Source organism: Trichechus manatus, unplaced genomic scaffold, assembly GCF_000243295.1.
Source record: "Trichechus manatus latirostris isolate Lorelei unplaced genomic scaffold, TriManLat1.0 scaffold00018, whole genome shotgun sequence".
Taxonomy (NCBI): Eukaryota; Metazoa; Chordata; class Mammalia; order Sirenia; family Trichechidae; genus Trichechus; species Trichechus manatus.
This window is the reverse complement of record NW_004443954.1, coordinates 8,813,962-8,838,491: the sequence shown is the minus strand read 5'-3', so window position 1 is coordinate 8,838,491 and position 24,530 is coordinate 8,813,962. Positions and strand designations below refer to the sequence as shown.

Below are 24,530 nucleotides of genomic sequence, written 5' to 3'. Positions count from 1 at the left end.
AATTGAAATACTTATTCATAAGATAAGTATTGCAAACTAAAATGGTTGAGAACCTATAAAGAACTAAAGACTGAAGTTAATGATTTTTATAGTTGTGTTAGAGCAGTTTCAAATAGTTCCTCACAACTTTAGGAAGAGAGCTGGTGAAGGCCGGAGACAACTCCCACAGGAATGAGAACTAACTCAAGGTGTCAAGTGGCAGCTTCACAGTCTCCCAGGGTGTCAGACAGGAAAGCAGCACTCGGAGCAGACAGGACACTTTTTTGAATCTGTTGAGATTGGTTTTGCCAACGATACCATCTGAACTGAGAAGAGGCTCCATTCAACACACCAAAATCTTAGAATCACGTTTCAGCCAAATTTTGACTTGTCTGTCTTGTTTCTCCTGTGTCGTATTCTGTAATCTGTAGGGTAATGAAGTTCTAACTCTATTTCAGATGGAGAGTGCAAGACATCATCCCTATAACGGGAGATAAGTTACTTTCTATCATCCACAGGGTATACTTTTTAAAAATTGAAATAACTATTAATTCACTGACATAGTTTTACTAACTTAGGAACCAGGAAAAAGGATTCTTTTTCCAAGAAAGTTCGATTTTTGTCACTGGCATTCATTAAGAATAGATGCGTGCTGTTAAAGGATAATTTTAAATACGTAAGAAATATAATCATGACTTTCATACAGATACAAAATGGACACATGTCAAAGATTTATTTAACTTAATTTCAACATCTTTCACAATTTTACCCTACAATTTCCTTGGAGAGACAAGCCGTGATCTAAGATAAAGTCCAATCCCAATGCATGGTGTAGTAGAGCAAGTTGTCACGGAAATTTTTTATTTAAGCAGCTTGCATTTCTTTTGTAATATTTTCCCCAATCTATCATGTTTTTCTAACTTCATTATTTAAAAAAAGGTATTTCTAGACTTGATTAATTTAAGTCGGTAAATTGTATATGGAGAAATTCATTTTAAGGAAAGTGTATGGTTAATTATTTGTCAGTAGAAGTGGTCTATTAGGCAAACGTATAGAGATCAGTGTTTAACAGTGGTTATCTGGGGTGGCAGGGAATGGGAAACAGAGGAATCTTTGTTTAGCTAGCACTGAGTTTCTGTTTATGGGGATGGAAAATATGGCAATGGATGTTGATGATGGTTCACAATACGATTGATGTAATTGGCTTCATTGAACTGTGCAAGTTAAAAACATTGAATTGGGGAAAGGTTGTGTTACCTATATTTTTACAGCAATAAAATAATGGTCTATTAAGTGTGTCTGGAGAGGCATGTAATTTTATTTTGCTTTATATGAAGCACCATGCTTCAGGGATCCTTAATTTATAGGGATCCTATGATGGAGCAGTGGTTAAAGCGATTGACTGCTAACTGAAAGGTTGGTGGTTTGAAACCATCAGCAGCTCCATGGGAGAAAGATGTGGCAGTCTGCTTCTGTAGAGATTTTCAACCTTGGAAACCCTATGGGGTTGCTATCAGTTGGAATTGACTTGATCACAGTGAGTATTTATTTATTTTTTGGTATGGTTATAGAAAGGAACCCTGGTGGCTCAGTGGTTAAGCACTAGGCTGCTAACTGAAAGGCTGGCAGTTCGAACCCACCAGCCGCTCCGTAGGAGAAAGATGTGGCAGTCGGCTTCTGTAAAGATTTACAGCCTTGGAAACTCTATGGAGAAATTCTACTAGTAAGTACAGGGTCGCTGTGAGTCGGAATCAACTTAATGGCAACGGTTTTGTTTTGTTTTGTTTTATGGTTATAGACGTAAAAGGAAAGATGGAAATGAATGTTTTGTGTATTATTTCCATATTTACACCAAAGAAATAGAAATACTGAGTTGAATCAGAGTTATAGTACTCAATGGTGGAAATTTGAGCTAAGGAACATTTTCTTCCTCTAAAAATATTAAACCTTCCTGGCCACACATGACATAAATCACTGATTGATTGGATTTAGAGAATCCAAAAATAAGCTATCCATGTGGAATAACAATACTGCTGAAGTTTATAAAGCACTTATTCTGTTAGCAGATAGAATGATATGTTGATTCAGGGCTAGCAACTGCTTTCCATATGATACATGTCACTATTTCTCACCACTCCTATTCCCTAGGTATTTGCTTTACTTATGGTGAAAGTGTTTTAGAGAAAGGATGAATGGCATTTCTTCTAAAAGCAACCCAAAGCAACTTGCTCTTGGGATTATGAATGTTTGTACTATGCTCGAGCATAGTTTAACAGACATGTAGAACGATATTTGAATAATTTGGCCAGGAGGAACATGTCAGCTCTTGTTTTAAAAATGTTCAAGATTTTAGCTCCTTGACCTCATCAAAAAGAATTATATGTAATCTGATGGGCTAAAATTTGGACATACGTGAAACTGCCTGTTGGCATGCTAAAGCAAACAGGTGCATTATGTTACTAACTCTATTCAAGGGCAGTAAAACCTTTTAAATAATTTACTAATAGTAATATTTGTACTATCTTTATGATTCCAGTAACTCGGCATTTTAAAGTTCCTCTCAACCTACAAATTTTACCGAGCTAATGTTTCATTTTATGCTTTATGTAATTTATAATAAACAAAGAATAGCTGAATGCTACTTACCCATTCAGGAGTAAAGCATTTAAAGCTAGAGAACAAACAGTGGGATTGCTTAATATTATGAACTATAGTGAAAAGAAAAATAACACAGCTGACATCGTAGTCATATGTTTTCTTCTGAAAATAGATTTTAGTATTTGGGCCAAAAAGCTAAATAACCGAAATATTTTCTTTTAATTGAAAAGTTTTTTTTTTTTTTTTTCACGAACGCTTTAAACTTTTCTCTTTTCAATGAAGAGCTTCAACCATTTGATTTTACCTTACAAAACCAGAAAGACCATTTTTCCTATTTCTTCTTTAAACATCAGAGACTGTGTATTCTATTTTTGAATGACTGCAGGAATGTTATTTCCCTCTGGGGTACATGAAAATACTTGAAATTTTACTGTTGCTGTCGTCTATGCTGTTCTGGAACTTCAAATCTAAGGTTTTTCCCATTTATGCTGCTTCTTTGATATAGCCTTGCAAAGCCAAATCCAATAACTTATAAAATCTTAAAAATAAACATTGATTTATACCTAAATTATAAATTACAAGATTAGATATCCCAAATTTTCTGATTTTTCAGACATAGATCACCAGGGTTTTCTTCAGAGGCATCTATGGGTGGACTTGAACCACAAACCTTTTGGTTAACAGCTGAGTGAGTTAACCATTTGCACCACCCAGAGACTCTTGAGTGACTGCTACAGATCATCTAATTCAGTAGCCCCCTACCCCTTCATTCCATCACAAGAGGGGAAGTGGCATACCCCAGATTAAAAATAATGCCTCCTGAGCCCTGGGACAAAGTCTTTTCACTGCAGAGTCCATCTCTCATATGATAGAAATTTAAGTTTTAATCAGATTGTCATTTTTGTTGGTTGCTGTCGAGTCAATTCCAATTCATAGTGACTGCATGTGACAGAGAAGAACTGCCCCATCAGGTTTTCTTGGCTGTAATCTTTACGGGAGCAGATGGCCAGGTCTTTCTCCCGTGGAGCCACTGGGTATGTTTGAAAGTCAGCCTCTTGGTTAACAGTCAAGTGCTTTACCACTGCTTCACCACGGCTCCTTTTCCATCAGATTACCAGACAATTTTCAAGACTTGCTTGTGCTAAAAAGTCTTCAAATTGTGCCTTTATTTTAAAAATGAAAATGTATTTAAATTTTGTTTTGCTTTATTTCAACTTTTAAAATAAATTTGTTTTTTAGAACAATTTTAGATCTACAGAATGATTGCAAAGATAGTACAAAGAGTACTTTATATTAGTATGGTACATTTGTCATAATTAATAAACCAGTATAGATACATTATTAGTAGCCAAAGTCTATACTTCATTCAGGTTTGCTTGACTTTTCCCTGACGTCCTTTTTCATTTCCAGGATCCCCTCCAGGATACCACGTTACATTTAGTTGGCATGTCTCCTTAGGAGGCACTTGGTTGGGTTAGTTTTTCAGACTTCCATTGGTTTTAATGACCTTAACAGTTTTGAGGTGTACTGGTGAGGCATTTTGAAGAATGCCCTCGGTTGGGATTTGTCTGATTTTTTTCTCATAATTAGACTGGGACAATGTATTTTTAGGAGGAAGACTACAGAGGTAAAGTGCTATTTTCGTCACATCATATCAAGGATAATAGTAACCATATGACTTACAGCTGTTGATGCTTAACCTAGATCACCTGACTTGAGGTAGTGTTTGCCAGGTTTCTCCACTGTGAAGTTAACTCTTTTCTCTCTTTCTGTATCGTAATCTTGGGAAGAAAATCCAAAGAGGAGTAAAGAGTTATTTATGTTCTACCTCAAGAATGGAGTATATACTCAAATTATTAGAAAATTTTCTGCATGGGAGATTTATCTATTTGCCCCCATTTATTTATTTATTCCACTGTTTATTTTTATCAGTATAGACCCATTAATATTTATTTTTTTACTTTGGATAATAGTCCAATAGTACTTTCTTTACTTATTGTATTGCTCAAATTGTTCTTGCCTTTGCCATTGGGAGCTCTTCCAGTTGGCTCCCTTATCCCCTTGACATACCCTTATGGTTTTTTGTTTGTTTTATTGAGCACTTACTTACTTTCTGGCTCATCTTGTATATTTCCTGCCACAGTCCTAGAATCAGTTTCTCTAAGGAGCCCTGGTTCCTTTCATTGCAAAATGATATTAGAAACCATGATCTGTGCTAGATGTGTCATTGCTTCTAGGCCCTCTCAGCTGCCAGAGCAGGGAGACATGTGTTTATAGGAAACTGTGTATACACACATATCTGTAAATATTTCTGTATATAAACATCTCTATATGTATTAAGCTAAACCTGAGTTCATACTGATGTCTCCAACTGTAATCCATTACCTCATGGATCATTCATTCAGCCTCTTTCCCCTGCTTATCTGTAAGCTCCCACTTCAGTAGTGAAACACATGCCTCCCACCATCTGCCACTCATTTATTTAATTATTCAATGCCAGTATAAATGTATAGTAAGTCCCCGGTTTAGGAACGTCTGACTTATGGACAACTCATACTTGCCCTTTAATGGTATGTAAATTTGCCCTCGCTTTGAAAAGATGGAACCAATCCCCACTCACAACAAATTTGTCATCACAATCACTTTCACTTGCTGCACGTGCAGCTTTTAAATAATTGAAACGGCTTCAAGCCTTTTCTTGCACTAAAATATGGCTAAATAAGAACCATATGCACCTGTTCTGACTTACCTAGAGATTCTTAAAGTCACACTCAGGAAAGCATCTTGTTCGTAACCTAGGGACTGCCTGTATAGTGGTTTCAGAAACGTTAATCCATGTTCCCATGGCAAACACCTTTATCTGTTAGAGTACAGTCTTGTGTGCAGTTTCTTTTTGCGTTTTCTCTTACAGACTCCATTATTTCCAAAGTTACTGAGGTCAGTACTTATTCCCTCACTCATTTTAGTGAGATTGTTTCCTATATGTGCAATCCATGTAGATTCTTTTTTCCCATTTGGCATTCAGTCCTGAAATCCCTTAATCTCCTAAATTATTTTTTTAATTTGCAGACATTAAAGTTTAGTCTTTGTGCTGTGAGGGTCTGACAAATGCTTACTGTCTTCTATTCCTAGAGAATGGTTTCACTACCCGAAAATATCCCCTGCATTTCACCTATTTACTCTCTACCCCTGCCCCTGAACTACTGGAAAATTATGCTTTCTTGAGACTGTAGACTAGAATTGAACATCACAGTCAAAGGATGAAAGATGGGATGTTTCTCTCATTCAGGAATTGTTCTAAGATATTTTATGTTTAGTGATGTTGCATTTCTTAGCGGTCAGGTTTTGTGGGCTGTTATTTTTATCCTGTCTGAAATTTGTCTGAAACAAAATAAAGCAAAAAAAAAAGAAGTCTCAGGTTGGAGGAAAAGATCGCTGAAAGGGGGGAGAAAATGATGAGTGATTTTGACAGAGGCCAAAAGAGTGAACGGATGGGTTATATTGATTGGATGTAAGATTTACACTTTCTGAAATATGTTTGAAAAAATCTTGAGTCATGGTTTAAGAAATTATATATATTCCTTTAAAATAAAATAGGTAAAAATTAAAACATTATATATGTGATTCTAAAGGAGACCCATCCTTCCTCCCTTTTCCCTTTCTACCCTCCCTCCTCCTTTTTCCTTCTTTTTTATCTCTCCTACACTGTTTTTTACTATATAAGTCCCTATTTTGTGTACTAGGTACTGAAAATGCCTTCCAGGACCTTCCACATTATTTTTGAGGCAGAAAGCTTTGAAGAGACAATTGTTGTTGTTGTTAGGGCCATTGAGGCAACTCTGATTCATAGTGACTTTGTGTTCAACAGAACTAACTATTGCCCAGCCCTGTGCCATCCTTACAATCATTGCTATGTTTGAGCCCATCACTGCAGCCACTGTGTCAATCCATTTCACTGAGGGGCTAATTGTTTTTCAGTGATCCTCTACTTTACCAAGCATGATGTCCTTCTCTGGCAATTAGTTGCTCTTGATGAGAGACGAGGTTTCTTCATCCTTGCTTCTAAGAAACGTTCTTTCTGTACTTCCTCCAGGATAGATTTGTTCATTCTTCTGGCAGTCCATGGTATATTCAGTATTCTTTGCCAGCCCCACAATTCGAATGTGTCGATTCTTCTTCTGTCTTCCTTTTTTATTGTCCAGCTTTCACATGCATATGAGGTGATGGAAAAAACCATGGCTTGGGTCAGGTGCACCTTAGTCTTCAAAGTGACATCTTTGCTTTTTAACACTTTAAAGAGATTTTTTGCAGCAGAATTGCCCAATGCAATACGCCATTTGATTTCTTGACTGCTGCTTCCATGGGCCTTGACTGCGGATCCAAGTAACATGAAATCCTTGACAACTTCAATCTTTTCTCTGTTTATCATGATGTTGCTTTTTGGTTCAGTTGTGAGGATTTTTGTTTTCTTTATGTTAAGGTGTAATCCATAATGAAGGTTGTAGTCTTTGATCTTCACCAGTAAGTGCTTCAAGTCCTCTTCACTTTCAGCAAGCAGGGTTGTGTCATCTGCATAAGGCAGGTTGTTAATGAGTCTTCCTCCAATCCTGATGCCGAATTCTTCTTCATATGGTCCAGCTTCTCTGATTATTTGCTCAGCGTACAGATTGAATAAGTATGGTGAAATGATACAAACCTGACACACACCTTTCCTGATTTTAAACCACACATATCCCTTTGTTCTGTTCCATACTGAAAGCTGTAATCTTTTACATTCGAAAAGATAATTACTATGTAGTAATTGTTATGTTGCTACCCATTGCCGCCGAGTTCAGTCCAACTCATAGCGACCCTACAGGACAGAGTAGAACTGCCCCATAGGATTTCCAAGGAGCAACTGGTAGACTCGAACTGCCCACCTTTTGGTTAGAAGCCATAGCTCTTAACCACTGTACCACCAGGGCTCCTAAATTGCTACAGTAGTCACATAAAGGAACAAAAGACTGGCTCTGCCTTGTAGGATCAGGGAAAGCTTCCAGTAGAGGTGACACTTGAGCTTTGGAAGAGGAGTAGAAATGTTTGAGGCAGATAAATATATAGAAAGTATTCTAGGAAAAAACTTTTAACATGTGAAAATATATTGGCAGCATCAGAGAGTATGATAAAAACTGAGGAGCTACCTATTAATTATAGTTAGAGTAGAAGTGTTGGTCAGCATAGGATGGGAATGGGAATGGGGCTGCCTGTCAGGCCAGACCAGTATGGATCATGAAGTCCCTTGAGCTTAGATTTTATCCTGGAAATAAAGAGAGAACTACTGAAGGATTATGGGTAAAGTATTGATCTGTCATCTTATAAAACTCACTCTGGCAGAGAACTGGTGGGGAGAACTAGAGGGAGAGGAAACTTGATCCTGGAAGACGTCATAACCAGTAACCATTAACTGTTGCTGTCAGGTTGATCCCAACTCTTGGAGACCCCATGTGTGTCACAGTAGAACTGTGATCCTTAGAGTTTTCAATGACTGATTTTTCAGAAGTATATCACTAGACCCTTCTTCTGAGGCACCTCTGGATGTACTCAAACCTCCAACCTTTCGGTTAGGAGGCAAGCTTGTACCACCCAGGAGCTCTGGTAGACTTCATGGATGACTATGTCAGAATGAGAGGTGATGAGGGTCTGCTTCAAGCCAATAACAGAAGGTAGAGAGAAACAAGGAAGTCTATGAGAAATACCTTAACGAAAATGAGGAAGTGAGAAGAGGAAGAAGGCAGAAAAGTAGTACTGAAGGGTAAAATGGAGGAGGTCCTCTAAATCCTTCTAAACTTTATTCTCATTAAAGAGAATTTGAAACCTTGATGGTAAAGAGGAACATTTTGTGCAATTTTATATTGAATTTTTCATGATCATGTTTCCAAGAATGAGTGCCAGAGTTTCCATAAAAATATTAATTTGGGAAGGAACATAGTCTAGATATTTCCTCTTATTAAGACTCTAAATCTTATTAAAAGGAGAAGGTAAAAATAAAATGAGTCCAGAGTTTGCGGCATGTTAATGATACAAAAAGTAAGTTAAACTTGGAGTTCTTCTATGTTGTGGGAAAATTCTCACTCTGGGTTTTGAATATATCATTCATGGAGTCTCAAGTATTCACCCATATTGGTGCTCATAATATCAATCTAGAGTCTCATCTAAAATAATTTTATTCTTTGGCAGGATGAATCCTTAAAGCAACTGCAAGTAGTTCATCAACCGTGGATCTTGCCAAGTGACACAGAGAGTGAAGGAGTAGAAACAGAACAAGATAAACGTGAGTAGACACTGCTGTTTATTGGCAAATTGCTTTTAACCAAAGGAAATCCACAGTAAAAACATTTCATAACATAGAACAACTTCTGCAAAAAATCAAGCTTAATTAGATACAACACATAAAAATACACAATACTCAGGTCTATAAATCTTGATTCAATGTCATTTTAATTGTGTTGCTGAGACCCCCCTAAACTAACTTACTGAAAAGAACTGTAGCAACTGTAAAGAAGGAGTTTTTCTTCCTGTTGCCCAACATAGAATATCCAATTGGAATGGGAATCTTTTACAAATACTTTAGAATTGTATCAGTGATAGCTTGTTATTATTAAAAAAAAAAAATTCAAAATGTGTTAGGACCAGCTGAGTATTATATATGAAATTATATTATTAATTGAGTAAATATATGTATATAAAAACTGTTCTAAGTTCACAAATTAAATTAATATTATAATAGTACTTATGAAAATAGAAAATATGGCTCTTGATGTTTGTCTCTGGATTGAAATTGTGACAAGAATGGACTACTATACTATGACATGGCTCAGTGCATGCTCTCCAGGGGCTAAATGACGTTGTCAGACCTAGGGTTCAGCAATCGAGAGGAGAGATTAGTGTCTGACTTAATATATATGGAAATAACATCAACTTTTTAAAAAAGAAAATATAAAAAAATGTTTTTAACCAATGGTAGACTGTAGAAAGAAATAAAAATCATATGTGATAATGTAGCCCTCATGATAATAGGTGTGAAGTGATTAATTAATAATTCCCCTGAACTGTAGCCACCAGAGATACCTAATACGTTACACAGGAAGCGTTATGGTTCTGTAGCCTGGGGGATTCAGGAAATTACTCTTCCAAGGTTGAAAGGCGTTTAAGAATCTTCTCATCCCAGTTCCGTACCTACTGGCTTCTGTAGCTGGAGGGAGCACAGCCAGGAGAGGGAAATGAGTGTCAGAGTGCTCAGGGTAGAGAAGGAGGCGTAGAGCTGAAGGATCATGCAGGCAGCACATTCATAATACAGTAAAAAACTCAGTAACATTCTACAGGTTCTATTGGAGGGAAGCAACACCAGCTGATACAGTCTCAGCACTCAGACGGTACGCTGAGCAAGTACAAAAGCAAAGAGTGTATTTTGGAAGATCCTTAATGCTAGGAATCCCAAGTAAAAGGGTCTAAGAGAAGAGCAGCATGAGATACAAAGATAAGAATCCCACAAATCTGAAAGAATTAATAGTGACCCAAACATTTATGAAGACACATGCGCGCGCGCACACACACACACACACACACACACACACACACACACTTAGATACACATAAATTCTCATTCTAGAGTTTGAGTTTAATCATTTTCACTAACTTCTTTTGAGACTTTCATAAATTTTGTTTCAAAAAAACCAAAACCTTCAAGCTACTATGTGTGTATTGTATAAAGACAATATATGTAACTGAGCTAGCATTACTCTGTTAAATTCACCCCCACAGGTACCCGAACCAGATTAACATTCTTATAGAACACAGTGTGTGTTAATTGTGTGAGAGTGTGCAATAGCTTATAATGTATGAAAACTTAAAAAAAGAGAGAGAGAAAAGAATTGATCAATAATATATTGTATCCAATTCCAAATTCAGACTTCCTTTCCCTCAAGTCTTTATGGATCCAATCAGTTTTAAGACTGGAAAACATGACCTAATAATGTGGACAAGTAAAAAATCCCTAGAACTTTCTTCAGCCCTTGTAATTTAATACAAATTTACTTTCTTCATACATTTTCACAAGATTTTGACATTAATTTGTAATTGACTCTTCTTCTACAAGAGTGCAAATTCTGTGAGAGGAAGCATCTCTTTTCTTCATCATATTGAGGAACATGATAAGCTTTCAGGAAATATTGGAAGAATTAATAAATGAGTGAACGAATGAATAGATATCTCTGATACTCTCCAGCTTGTGCATCAGGACTGTTGGAATAAATAAAACAAATAAAATGAATAATAATTGTGATTGTTAATAATTGACCTAAAATTATTTATAACTTTATTAAAATTTTAATATTAACTGCATAGTTTAGCCACAGATCTTGTCAAAGTGTCCATCAATCACTCTAAAAAAGGCCATTCTTGAACTCTCCTAACCATAGACACAGAACCAAAAATATTTGCTCTCAGCAGTGTTGTACTTGGAGGTGAACCGTGACAATGGCAAATTGAAATAAAATCAGGTTTTAAAAATAATTAGGTGGTAATAGCAGCCATCTGGAAATGGAATGCTAGCCAGAGTTGTAGCCAAGTTCATGGCTCAGAGATGCAAATACTTTTCAGTAATGGCTTCTAACAGCCAGGTGCTGGGACATGTACAAGGTGGAGACACTGAAGGTATTGGCATCTCTGCTCATACCTATTCATTCATTGACTCAATACATGTGGTTTGTAGAAGAGCTGGCAAGATATGTATAGATATGTAGATATCATCTACCTGGCAAGGTATTATATGTAGATATCATCTACCTCTTCTTTTTCTCAGTGAAAGGAAATAAATGACAATAATCTATATGAACCCAGCATCTGATTTAGTCTAGAGGCTCATATATTACATATTTATGAGTGAGGATTGAAGGAGGACAAGATTCACCATTCCAACAGAAACACCTGTTTCTTTACTCAACTTTCTATAAATTATACCTAGGTAATTTTATAGAATTCTCTAATTTCTCCTGAGAGAAAATTATTATGGCAGAAAGTTTCCAAATAATGTCAAGATCTTTGAGTGGTGCATATTTCTTACTGCATCATTTAAAAAATAAGAATGGGCTCAGATAAATTTTATAAGTGATCATCTCTTAGGAAAAAGCTGTCTTGAGCAATTAAATGGGAAGTTTTATAAACAAAACAAGCAGAACCCTTAATTAGCTATATCTTTTTTTTTTTTCTTTACTCTGCTTGGACAAGTATAAATCATAAGTTTAAAAACTCTTGTTAGGAGTGTGTTTGTTTTTAGCCTTTCAAACTGTGGTCAGAAGTTGCTAAATAAATCAAACCACAGATATTTGAATCTCCAGAGATATTTGCTTAATATTCATGTTTCTGGACTGTACTTCAGACCTACTGAATCAAAGTCTCTGTGCATGGAACTTTCAATTCTTCATTTTTAATAAGTTACTCAGGTGATTTTTTGCTTCTTCTTAAGATTGAGAACTACTGGAATGGAAAGTCCAATGAATTGGGAGGTTGTGTTTTTAAAACTGGATTGACAATGTTGTTAGGCTTTGAATCTTGTTTCTATAGGCCTCTTTCCTCATCAGATATTAAGTTTGGATATAAAGATTAATGGCACATGGTCACTGCCCTCAAGGAGATTGACGTGTAAGCGAGTAATGACAACATATTACAATATATGTCATAACTGAGTGTGCATTAGAGCATTACCAGAACTGACTGATTAAGTGTATGTAGGATGGGATGTCAGAAGGAATGAAGGCTGAAACGTGAAGAAATACACGTGCAGAAAAATCAGGGATGAGTCTGTCAATCAGTGGGTTCAATACCTACAAAGATGCAATCACATAATAGCTAGAAACATAGCTGATTATATCAACCCAGCCAGCCCCCTCAAACTCTCAAACTACAATTGTGGGCTGTTTTCTTTTTACAACTAAGCTAAACAATCAAAAAAAAAAAACCAAGCCGAATGTATAAAAAAAAGACATAATTGCCCCAAATAAAAAAATAGACTTGGATCTAGGTCCTAGGTCCTGTGTCTTGAGGTCTTAATGTATATAAGGATAAGAGACTTGATCCTGGGCCGGCTTAAGAAAGGGAAATTGAAATGTTGACCTGTCTTAGTCATCTAGTGCCGCCATAACAGAAATACCACAAGTGGATGGTTTTAACGAAGAGAAGTTTATTTCCTCACAGTCAAAGTAGGCTAAAAGTCCAAATTCAGGGTGTCAGCTCCAGGGGAAGTCTTTCTCTCTCGGTCGGCCTTCTCATCAGTGTTCCCCCGGACTAGGAGCTTCTCGGCACAGGGACCCCTGTCCAAAGGACACGCTCTGCTTCTAGCACTGCTTTCTTGATGGTATGAGGTCCCTCTGTCTCACTGCTCACTTCTGTCTTTTATATCTCAAGAGATTGCCTCAGGACAAAATCCAGTCTTGTAGATCAGGTCCTGCCTTACTAACACAACTGCCACCCATCCTCCCTCATTAACATCATAGAAGCAGGTTTACAACATACCGGAAAATCACACAGTACCAGGAATCATGGCCTAGCTAAATTGATACACACGTTTTTGGGGGGACATAATGCAAACCATGACATAACCCTATATAAATCCTGACATCTAGAGGAGCTGCCTCAGGTATGAAAGGCAACTAAATTATCTGTACTCTCCAGATGTGGAAAACAACAAGGAATTTTGTTATCTGTACAGGGCTTTTTGCTATCTGTACGTACTTTTGACAAGTTATCAGGAGGGACCAGTCCCTGGAGAAGGACATCATGTTTGGTAAAGTAGAGGGTCAGAAAGAAAGAAAAAGACCTTCAATGAGATGGATTGACACAATGACTGTAACAATGGGCTCAAACATAGCAATGATTGTGAGGATGGTGCAGTATGGGGGGCAGTGTTTTGTTCTATTGTACATAGATAGGATCGCTCTGAGTTGGAACCAGCAACAACAGCAACAGGGCTTTGGATGAAAAAATATAGAGTATCCACAAGAAATTACACTACCACGTCTGTACTTTGGCTGTTGAGTCCAAACTTAAGCTACCTATATGGTGTAACCCCCATTGCTGTTGAGTTGATTCCGACTCATAGTGACCCTATAGGACAGAATAGAACTACCCCCATAGGATTTCGAAGGAGCGGCTGGTGAATTTGAACTGCCAACCTTTTGGTTAGCAGCCGGTCTCTTAACGACTGCACCACCAGGGCTCCATATGGTGTAGAAACCCCAAATTATAATGAAAATTGGCCAGCATCATTAAAATTCATAGTGTTCTCTCAGATGTAAATGTACCCGTATCATTTGCTATCAGGTAGTAAATACTATAAGCATGTTTTATCACTCACATTATCCTTCATCATCTGGTCAAGGTAGGGTTTGCTAGTTTCTCCTGTCTACTTTTGCACACCTTTTCATACTCTATTCTTTGGAAGCAAGTCACTAAGTCCAGCCCACATCCAAGGAATATGCCATTCCACTGCCTGTTGACTTCCATGATTCTGATGCGAAGTCAGCTTTTGATCTTATTGAGGATCCTTTTATGAGTTATTTTTCTTGTGCTGCTTTCAATATTATTTCTTTGTCTTTTACTTTCAAAAGAGTGACTATGATATGTAGGTCCACATTTCTGTAAATTTATCCTACTTGGAGTTTGCTTAGCATCTTGATATGTATATTAAGGTTTTCATCAAATTTCTAGCTGTTTTTTCTTCAAATATTCTTTCTTCCTCTTTCTCTCAATCCCGCCTTCTGGGACTCCCATTTTATGTGTGTTGGTTTGTTTGATGGTGTCCTACAGGTGTGTTAGGTTCTGTTCATTTTTCTTCATTCTTTTTTCTTTCTATTTCTCAGATTAGCCTGTCTCAATTAGTCTATCTTTAAGCTCAGTGATTCTTTCTGATCCCAACTCAAATATGCTCTTGTGCCCTGCTAGTGAAGTTTTCATTTTAACTACAGAATTTCTATTTTGTTATTTTCATAATTTCTACTGTATATTGACAGTGTCTTTTGTAAGACATTGTTGTCACATTTTTCTTTAATTCATTTTACATTGTTTTCTTTAGATCTTCGAACGTATTTATGATAGTTTATATGACGTCTTAGGCTAGTAACTTTATCTGCTGGGCTTTGTCAGGGACGGTTTTTATTGACTACATTTTTCCTATTTATGGACCATAATTTCCTGTTTTTTGGCATGTGACTTATTTTGTTGCTGTTGTTGACAACTGGACATTTAATATAATGTAATATGGCAGCTTTGGAAATCATTCCCCCACCCAGGATAGTTGTTGCTGCTATTTGTTGTTATTGTTATTGATGTTGCTGTTTGTTTAGTGACTTTCTTGGGTTAATTCTGTAAAGTCTGTATTATTTATTGTATGCAGCCACTGAAGTCTGCTCAGTTAGCTTAGTGGTCAACAAATGACTGGATATGATGTCAAGGCACACTGTCAACACTCCAGCAATTTAAACTCTGCTTGTGCAGAGCCTCTAGGTCAACCAGAGGTGAGAGATAGGGCCTTCTCAGGTCTTTCCTGGGCAGGCACACAGCACTACACATATTTATAGCCTTCTAGATCCCCAGGAATGTGTCAACTTTAAAAGCTCCCTGTGGACATTTCATTAACCAGGTTTTATTTTTATTTTTATTTTTTGGGCAGTCTCTTGTTTGCCCCAAGGGTATTGCTGTTTCAAGCCTTCTGCTATATAAAACAATTGCCCCTCATTACTTTCAGCAAATGCCTAGGGACATGATTTCTCACCTGGTGAGCTCTGATTCAGGTCAAATGAAGACACACTCTGTAAATTGGGATTTTCCAGGTAGCTCACAGATAGGTCAAATAGTAACAAACCCATTCTGCCCCCTCCAGTGGCTGCTAGGCTTCTCGTGTTCATAGCTATGATTATTTTGAGGCTGATGATTTTCAAAGCTATTAAAGAGCTGGAAAGAAAAGGATAAAAATAGAGGAGGTGAAAAGGCCACACAGCTCATTTTGTTTATTGAAATTCATCCATTTTTTTCTTAAATAAATGCTCTCTGGATCATTACAAGCCTTTATTAATTTCCAGACATCCAAAAAAGTTGATTTTGACAATATTTGCTAGTAGTTCTTATTACTTTTATGGAAGAGATTTTTGGAAGTTCCTACACCACCTTTCTGGAAGTGCCTCTGCTCTCCTATTTTTCTTTATCAGCCTGGTTTTCTCTTTGAGAAGTAGGAGTGTGATATTTGAATAATGGGTTCTGGAACCATAGAATATCTGCTCCTTTGAGCCCTAGTTTCATGTAAAGCTATTAAAAATGATTCTGTGGTAAAGTAAGTTTTGGGAAATTCTACGTATCATGATATTTGAGAGACTCTCAAGTGTAAGACATACCATTGATTTAACAAGAATTTTTCAAAGGAAATAAAATTGCCCTACAATTTTAAATGAACAGATCAAGGATAATCAGTATCCTGCTTTATAATGGGGAAAAATACTGTCCGTTGGTGGACCTGAGGAAATGCCATGAAGTCTCTTCTGAAAGATTTACCTAGTAAAGTCACCAGGAAGTCCTGCATCAGTCAAACCTGCTTGATTGTGTTTAGCTCAGTATTTTTGTGTGTTTGTTTGAGTTCTTTTGCAGATGCCTGTTAGTTTCCATTTGAAGAATGTCTATAATTTGCAGAATGCCTATTAATATCTGGAAGAACGAGTGTTTTGGGGTTTTATAAAGTGCTAATGTAATCTACCCTCTCAATCTCCATCTTCTCTATTTAATGATAGAGAAATTGATGCTCCTAGATTATAGGTTTGTCCATGCCATCTAGTTACTGGCAGAGGCAGAACTAGATCTAGGACTCCTGATTGAGTCCAGTACTGTTTTACCCCATTGCCCAATTCTTCACACATGATCTCCCCATCCCCCTTACCAAGGGCAACACAATTTATGCTGTGACTCTTGAGAGTAGAATAGCCCCATTAGGTGGGGCTATCAGGGTTCTACTCTCCACCTGGTATGTATCCAGGGTTTCACATTGAAAAAAAAAAAAAATCTTTGTTCTCTTTAACATGTAATAGTCTTCCAAGATTTATTACCATAGCTAATTATCTCTTCAGACCCAAGATAAGTTATTAAAACCTTACATAGTGAAGAGGTGGAAGGATTTGTGGGGAAACAGTGGACTGTAGAAAACATAAAGACAAAAATGAGTTGATAGCCAGTTATGTCAGACAGGTGTCAGGACTTTATGAGTCTTGGAATCTTCAGGATTTCAGGAGTATTAGGGTTGTGGATTCAGAAGTAGGAACTGGGAGATAAGTGAGGCAGGGCTTTAATGGTACATTTTTCTTATCTCAAGTTCAGTTGTGTCATCCCACAAATATTTGTAGAGAAAAGAAATATAGACTCTGGAAATACTTAATAATAAAACACTAATAGTAATACAGTAAAAATAGCACAGGGATAGTTAAGATATCTATGTAAAAAAAGACAGAAACTTCTAGCAAACTGTAGTAGGTTCTTTCTGAAGATCAAAAGAAATTTTGGTAATTTTTTAATCTCGTTTTTTTTATTTGCAACATTCTATGAGTGTTCAGAAAATTTTAAAGCTTCTTCTAAAAAGTTCAGGGCAGCTGAACTCATCAGGTGATAAATCTTCTAAGTTAGGTGCAACACACGTGCATGTTTGGTGTCTGTTATTGTAAATATTTTAGGATTAATCTTTAACCAATAAATATAAAAGTGAGTTAAAATAATTATGGCTAATTTACTTGTTAGAAGCAAACCATTCTAATGCCAAATTGTAATTTTTCATTATAATACTGACTGAAGAGAATTCTTTTGATTATAATTTTTTTTGAAATTTCTAAAGACCAAAAAACCTCTGAATCATTCATGTGATATTATTTTTTTAATCATATTTTGTGTTTTAGGTGCAAGTTTACACAGCAAATTAAGTTCCCCTTTAACAGTTTTTATACATATTTTTCCAGGCCATTTGTTAGAATTTTTACTATGTGTCAACATTCTCATTATCTCCATTCTGTTTGTTCTGTTTCCATTGATCTAGCATCCCTTCCTCTTCTTCCTTCCTCATTTTGCTTTTGGGTAACTGTTGACCATTTGGTCTCATATAGTTAATTGTTTTAAGATAGCACAATGCTTACAGGTAGTATTGTTTATTTTATAAGTCAGTCTGTTATTTGGCTGAAAGGTGATCTGCAGAAATAGCTTCAATTCCAAGTTCAAAGGGTATCTTAGGGCAATAGTCTTGGGGGTTCTTCTAGTCTCTATCAGTCCAGTAAGTCTGGTCTTTTTTAGGAAATGGAATTTTGTTGTACATTTTTCTCCCATTCTATCTGGGACCTTCTGTTGTATCCCTGGTCAGAACAGTCAGTAGTGGTACCTGGGCACCATCTAGTTCTTTTGGTCTCGGGCTAGAATAGGCCTTGGTTCTTGTGGGGTATTAGTCCTGTGAAGTAGTTTCTTTCTTGAGTCATTGGTTTCCTTCATTCTCTTTTGCTCCGGATGAGTAGAGACCAGTAGTTGTATCTTAATGGCCACTTGCAAGCTTTTAAGAACCCAGACACTACTCACCAAACTAGGATGTAAAACCATTATCTTTGTGAATTATGTTATGCCAGTTGACTAAGTTGTCCCCCGAGACCATGGTTCCAAGCCTTTTAACCCAGTAAACCAATCCCGTAAGTTGTTTGGATATGTATAGGAAGCCTCCATAACTGTGCCGCCTATGTCATTTGTTATATATGCAGCACACACAAACGTGTATATACATATGCCTACAGATACACCTGTACATGCCTACAGATACACCTGTACATGCACGTGACTTTACTTGAATATGCTTTCCTGTACACATATATGCATCCGTATCTACCTATGTAACCAAATACATATTTCGTGGCTGTTTTTTTCTGTTGTTGCAAAGTTCTGTATGTTATAGCATTTGCCAAAATTGTCCCTTTTGCTTGTGTACTTTACTGTCGAGTTGCGCTGAATTCACCCATATTTGGGATTGCCTTTCCCATCATCAAAAGTAACAAATGTTTAATATCAAAAAAGTGATTGCCTTCCTTCTCCCTCCCATCCCTGGTAACCATCAAAGCACTTTGCTTTCTGTTTGTATATCTATTCTTGACTTTTTATAATAGTGGGACCATATAGTGTTTGTCTTTTTGTGATTGACTTATTTCACTTAGCATAATGTCCTCCAGATTCATCCATGTTATGTTTCACGGACTCCTCATTATTCTTTATAGTTGTGTAGTATTCCATTGTACGTATGCACCATGATTTGTTTATCCATTCATCCATTGATGAGCACTTAGGTTGTTTCCATCTTTTTCCTATTGTGAATAAAGCTGCAATGAACATAGGGTGTGTGTATGTCTATTTGTATCACTGCTATTAGATCTCTAGGATATATACCTAGGAGCGGGATTGCTTGATCATAAGCTATTTCTATTTCTAGCTTTCTGAGGAAGTGCCATACTGTTTTCCATGGTGGATGTACCATTTTACACTCCCACCCGCAAGGTATAAGAGTTTCAATCTCCCCACAACCTCACCAGCATTTGTTGTTCTCTTTTTTTTTTTTTTTTGACCTTTGCCATTTTTGCAGGAGTGAGAAGGTATCTCATTGTAGTTTTGATTTGCATTTCTCTAATGGCTAAAGATTGTGAGCATCTTTCCATGTATTTGTTGGCCACCTGAATGTCCTCTTTGGTGAGGTATTTGCTCATGTCCTTTGCCCATTTTTTAGTTGGATTGTTTAAGTTATCGACTTGTTGAAGTTTTCTATTTATTTTAGATCTTAGACCCTTGTCAGATATGTCATTGCCGAAGATTTTTTCCCAGTCTGTAGGCTCTGTTTTTACTCTCTTGGTAAAGTCTTTCCATGAGCATAAGTATTTAATTTTTAGGAGTTCCCAGTTATCTAATTTATCTTTTTTCATTCATGCAGTTTTACTTTTGTTTAATAGGCTATATGCCAAGAATTAGGGCCCCTAGTTTTAACCTTACGTTATCTTCCAGGAACTTTATAGTTTTAGCTTTAACATTTAGATCTTTGATCTATTTTGAGTTAGTTTTTGTGCATAGTGTGAGGTTTGGATCCTGCTTCATTCTTCTGCATGTGGATATCTAGTTTTGTCAGCATCGTTTGTTAAAGAGATTGTTTCTTCTCCATTGAATGGACTTTGACACTTTGTCAAAGATCGGTTGCATAGAGATGGATAGATTTACTTCTGGATTCTCAATTCTGTTCCATTGGTGTATGTGTCTGTCACTGAACCAATACCATGCTGTTTTGATTATTGTGGATGTATAGTAAGTTCTGATATTGGGAAATGTGAGGCCTCCTGTTTTGTTCTTCTTCAATATTGCTTATGCTATTCGAGGTATCTTTCCTTTCCATATGAAGTTGGAGATTAGTTTTTCCATTTAATTAAAGAATGTTGTTGGGATTTGGATTGGGATTGCATTATGTTTATAGATTGCTTTGGGTAGTATTGACATTTTCACAATGTTAGTTCTTCCAATCCATGAGCATGGGATGCTTTTCCATTTGTATAGATCTCGTTTAGTTTCTTGCAGTAGTGATTTATAGTTTTCCTTGTGTAAGTGTTTTACATCCCTGATTAGGTTTATTCCTAGGTATTTTATCCTTTTGGGAGCTATTGTAAATTGTATTGTTTTCTTAATTCCTTTTCAGAGTCCTCCTTGTTAGTGTAGAGAATTCCAGCGGATTTTTGTGCATTGATCTTATAACCTGCCACTTTGCTGAATCCTTCTATTAGTTCCAGTAACTTTCTTGTGGAATCTCTGGAATTTTCTATGTATAGGATCATGTCATCTGTGAATCAGGATAGTTTTTTACATCTTCCTTTCCAATTTGGTGCCCTTTATTTCCCTTTCTTGCCTTATTGCTCTATCTAGGACTTCCAGTACAATATTGAATAAGCGTGGTGATAAAGTGCATCCTTGTCTCATTTCCATTCTCAAGGGGAAGGCTCTCAATCTTTCTCCATTGAGAGTAATGTAGGCTGTTAGTTTTACATATATGCCCTTAATAATGTTGAGGAATTTCTTTCTATTCCTATTTTGCTGAGAGGTTTTATCAGGAAAGGGTGTTGGATTTTATCAAATGCCTTTTCTGTGTCAATTGAGATGATCATGTGATTCTTTTCCTTTGTTTTATTTATGTGGTGAATTATGTTGATTTTCTAATGTTGAACCATTCTTGCATCCCTGTTATGAATCCCACTTGATCATGATGTATTATTTTTTTGATATGTTGTTGAATTCTGTTGGCTAGAATTTTGTTGGAAATTTTTGTGTATATATTCATGAGGGATATTTGTTTGTAATTTTCTTTTTCGCTGGTGTCTTTGCCTGGCTTTGGTATTAGGTTTTGCTGGCTTCATAGAATGAATCAGGGAGTCTTCCTTCCTTTTTTGTATTCTGGAATAGTTTGAGTAGAATTGGTGTCAACTCTTCTCTGAATGTTTGGTAGAATTCTCCAGTGAAGCCATCTGGGATGGGGCTTATTTTTCATTGGGAGTTTTTTTTCTTTTTTTTAATAACATCTTCAATTTATTCTTTTGTTATGGGTCTGTTCAAATTTTCTACCTCTATTTGTGTTAGTTTAGGTAAGTACTGTGTTTCTAGAAATTTTTCCATTTCTTCTATGTTTTCATATTGGTTACAGTACAGTTTTTCATAATATTCTGTTATGATCCTTTTTATCTCATTTGGTTCTGTTGTAATATCACCCATCTCATTTCTTATTTTGGTTATTTGCATATTCTCATTATTTTCCTTGGTCAGTTTGGCCAGTGGTTTGTCAATTTCATTGATCCTCTCGAAGAACCAATTTCTAGTCTTGTTGATTCTATCTCTTCTTTTATCTGCTTTCTGTTTCATTCATTGCTGCTCTGATCTTTATTATTTCCTTTCTTCTGGTAACTGCAATTCTTTTGATGCTCCTTTTCTATTTGTTTGAGTTGTAGGGTTAAGATACTGACTTTAGCCCTTTGTGCTTTTTTGATATGTGCATTTGTTGCTATAAATTCTCCCCAGTGAGAATCAATTCTGCACTGTTTTTGCTGTATGCCAAAGGCTGTGTTGTGTTTTCATTCTCAGTTGATCCTAGGAATTTTTAAATTTCATTTTGAATTGCTTCTATTACTCAGTAGTTTTTAAATAGGGTGTTTTTCAGTTTTCATGTATTTAATTTTTTTCCTTGTTCTTTCTGTTACTGATTGCTAATTTTATAGTGTTACAGTCAGAGAAAAGGCTTTGTATTATTTTAGTGTTTTTGAATTTATTGAGGCTTACTTTATGGCCTAAAATATGGTCTATTCTGGAGAATCATCCATGTGTGTTGGAGAAGAATGTGGATTGTGCTGCTGTTGAGTGGTGTGTTCTGTATAAGTTTGTAAGGTCAAGTTGGTTGATTGCGTTATTTAGATTTTCTGTATATTTGTTTTGTTTCTAGTCGTTCTGTCCATCATCAAAAATGTCGTGTTAAACTCTCCTACTATTATTGAGGATTGTCTATTTTTCTTTTCAATTCTGTTAGTTTGTTTTATGTATTTTGGAGCTCTATCATTGGATGCATAAATATTTATTATGGTTATGTCCTCTTGGTGGATTGACCCTTTAATCATTATATAGTGCCCTTCTTTGTCTCTTATAATGGATTTTGACCTAAAGTCTATTTTATCAGAGTTTATTATTGCCACTACTGCTATCTTTTGGTTACTGTTTGCTTGATATATTTTTTTCCAATCCTTGATTTTTAACCTATTCCTGTCTCTCTGTCTAAGGTGTGTCTCTTGTAGGCAACATATTGATGGGTCTTTTTTTTCTTTATCTCTCACTCTTGACTGGTGCATTTAAACCATTTATATTCAGTGTGATTATTGATAGGTATGAATTTACTGTCACTATTTTGTTATGCTTTTTTGTGGTGTTAACAGTTTTTGTTCTGCTTAATTTTCTGTGATTTCTTTTTCTTTATGAGTTTTCTTTTCATATCCTTCATTGTTGTTGATTTTGTGTTCATTAAGTCTTTTTTGCTTTTCTTCTTTATTTTGGTGAGTAGATTTATTATTTTTATTTGTGGTTACTTTGAAATTTACTTTTATTTTGTTAAGTTTAAAACAGTCTGTTACATCTTGATATTATCTTGACTTCTTCTCCATATGGAAGTTCTATAACTACACCATTTATTGCCCCTGTTTTTTTGAAGATCGACATCTGTTTTTAGTTTTGTAGCTTTATTTTACTTTTGACAGTTCTTATCTGGGTTGGCATCTGGATAATGCTGTGATGTGTTTAATCTCAGGTTGTTGTCTGAAGTCATTGGTTCTCTGTCAGAAGGACTTCCTTTAGTATTTCTTGTAAGGTTGGTCTGGTTTTTTACAAATTCCCTTAATTTCCATTTATCCTGGAATATGCTTGTTTTGTCATCATATTTGGAAGACATGGATTTAAGATTCTTGTCTGATAGTTCTTTTCTTTCGGGTTTTACATATGTCATTCCAGTGCCCTCTTGCCTTCATGGTTTCTGTCAAGAAATCAGTACTTAGTCTTATTGGTGCCCCTTTGTAGGTAATATATTGTTTTCCATGAGCTGCTTTCAGAATTCTTTGCTTTGGTTTTGGAAAGTTTAATTATGATGTGTCTCGATGACTTTCTTTTGGGGCCTATCCTGTATGGAGTTCGTTGAGCTTCTTGGGTAAAAATCTTCTTGGCTTTCATATTAGGGAAGTTTTCTGCCACTAAGTCTTCAAAAATTCTCTCTGTACTTTTTTCTTTTGTTTTTTTTTGTCTCTTCCTGGTCTGGAATTCCTATTACGTGTAAATTATTCCTGTTGATAGTGTCCCACATAACTCTTAGGCTTTCTTCATTTCTTTTTTTGAATTGTTCCTGAAACAAATTCATTCAAGGGATTAGTCTTCTGTTTCACTGATTCTTTCTTCCATTGATTCACTTCCACTTCTATGTCCTTCCATTGAGTTATTTATTTCTGATATTTTTTATTGTTAATCTTCTGGATTTCAAGTTGTTGTTTTTGTATTGTTTCTGATTGTCTATTTTGTAATTTTATTCTTGTATTGTTTTCCAGAATTCTTCTAAGTTTTTATCTATATTTTCCTCAATCTCTTTGAGGATTCTACATAAAAGTCTTTTGAATTCCTTATCAGGTAGTTTTATTACCATCTGTTCCTGAGGAAGATTTTCTGCCCCTTTATTTTGCTCACTTGTTGTTGCCATCTTATCCTGTTTCTTCGTATGATTTGTTACTGCTTGCTGTCTCTGAAGCATTAAGGTGAGTGGAAGTGGGTGAGCAGGTTCTTTCCCTGATATCGGGCAGTTGTTGGGTTCTCAGGGTCTCTCCACAGCCCTCATGATGGTGGGGTCCTTCCAGATTGGTGCTAGTAGTTAGTGCATTCTGCGGAAGTCAGAGCAGGACGTCTCTGTAGTCACTCTGAGGGAGTGCTTCCCAAATGGACAGGATAGGCCCTCTGTGCATGCACGAGTTAGCATCTCAATAGGTGGTGGGGGATCAAGGGGTTTCAGTGCATGGCAGTTGGCCTGCTGGAACTGTCTGAGTGTGGGATGTGTGATGTTGCAGGCAGGTGGATGTTGGATGAAGGCATTAGGATCTCCTGCTCATCATTTGGCAGAGGTGCAGATGGCATCTATCAGGATTTGATGGGAGTTGCTGATGTACGTGCCTGGCCAGCCAGTTATCAGGCGTGGCTGCATGGAGTGCTCTTGCCGGTCACCAGGTTATGGGCACTGTGGGTGCTCATTGTCGCCTGTCAGGTGGTTGAGGTGGGAGTGCACAGGTTACTGGTCTCTGGACGGGTGGCATGGAAACTTGTGCTGCCAG

At 36.5% G+C, this 24,530-nt stretch overlaps 1 protein-coding gene across 2 annotated transcripts in view; it reads left to right on the top strand.

The window, feature by feature from the left end:
• The window catches only part of CUNH8orf34 (chromosome unknown C8orf34 homolog), a 478,679-nt gene that overhangs the window by 436,760 nt on the left and 17,389 nt on the right, over window positions 1-24,530 (top strand). The window contains exon 11 of one of the 2 annotated variants that reach the window (XM_023727760.1): window positions 8,794-8,887. In XM_023727760.1, the coding sequence (XP_023583528.1) occupies window positions 8,794-8,887 (94 nt within the window). Of the gene's footprint in view, window positions 1-8,793; window positions 8,985-24,530 lie in introns of those variants that run through there. The other variant, XM_023727758.1, reaches the window with a different exon arrangement.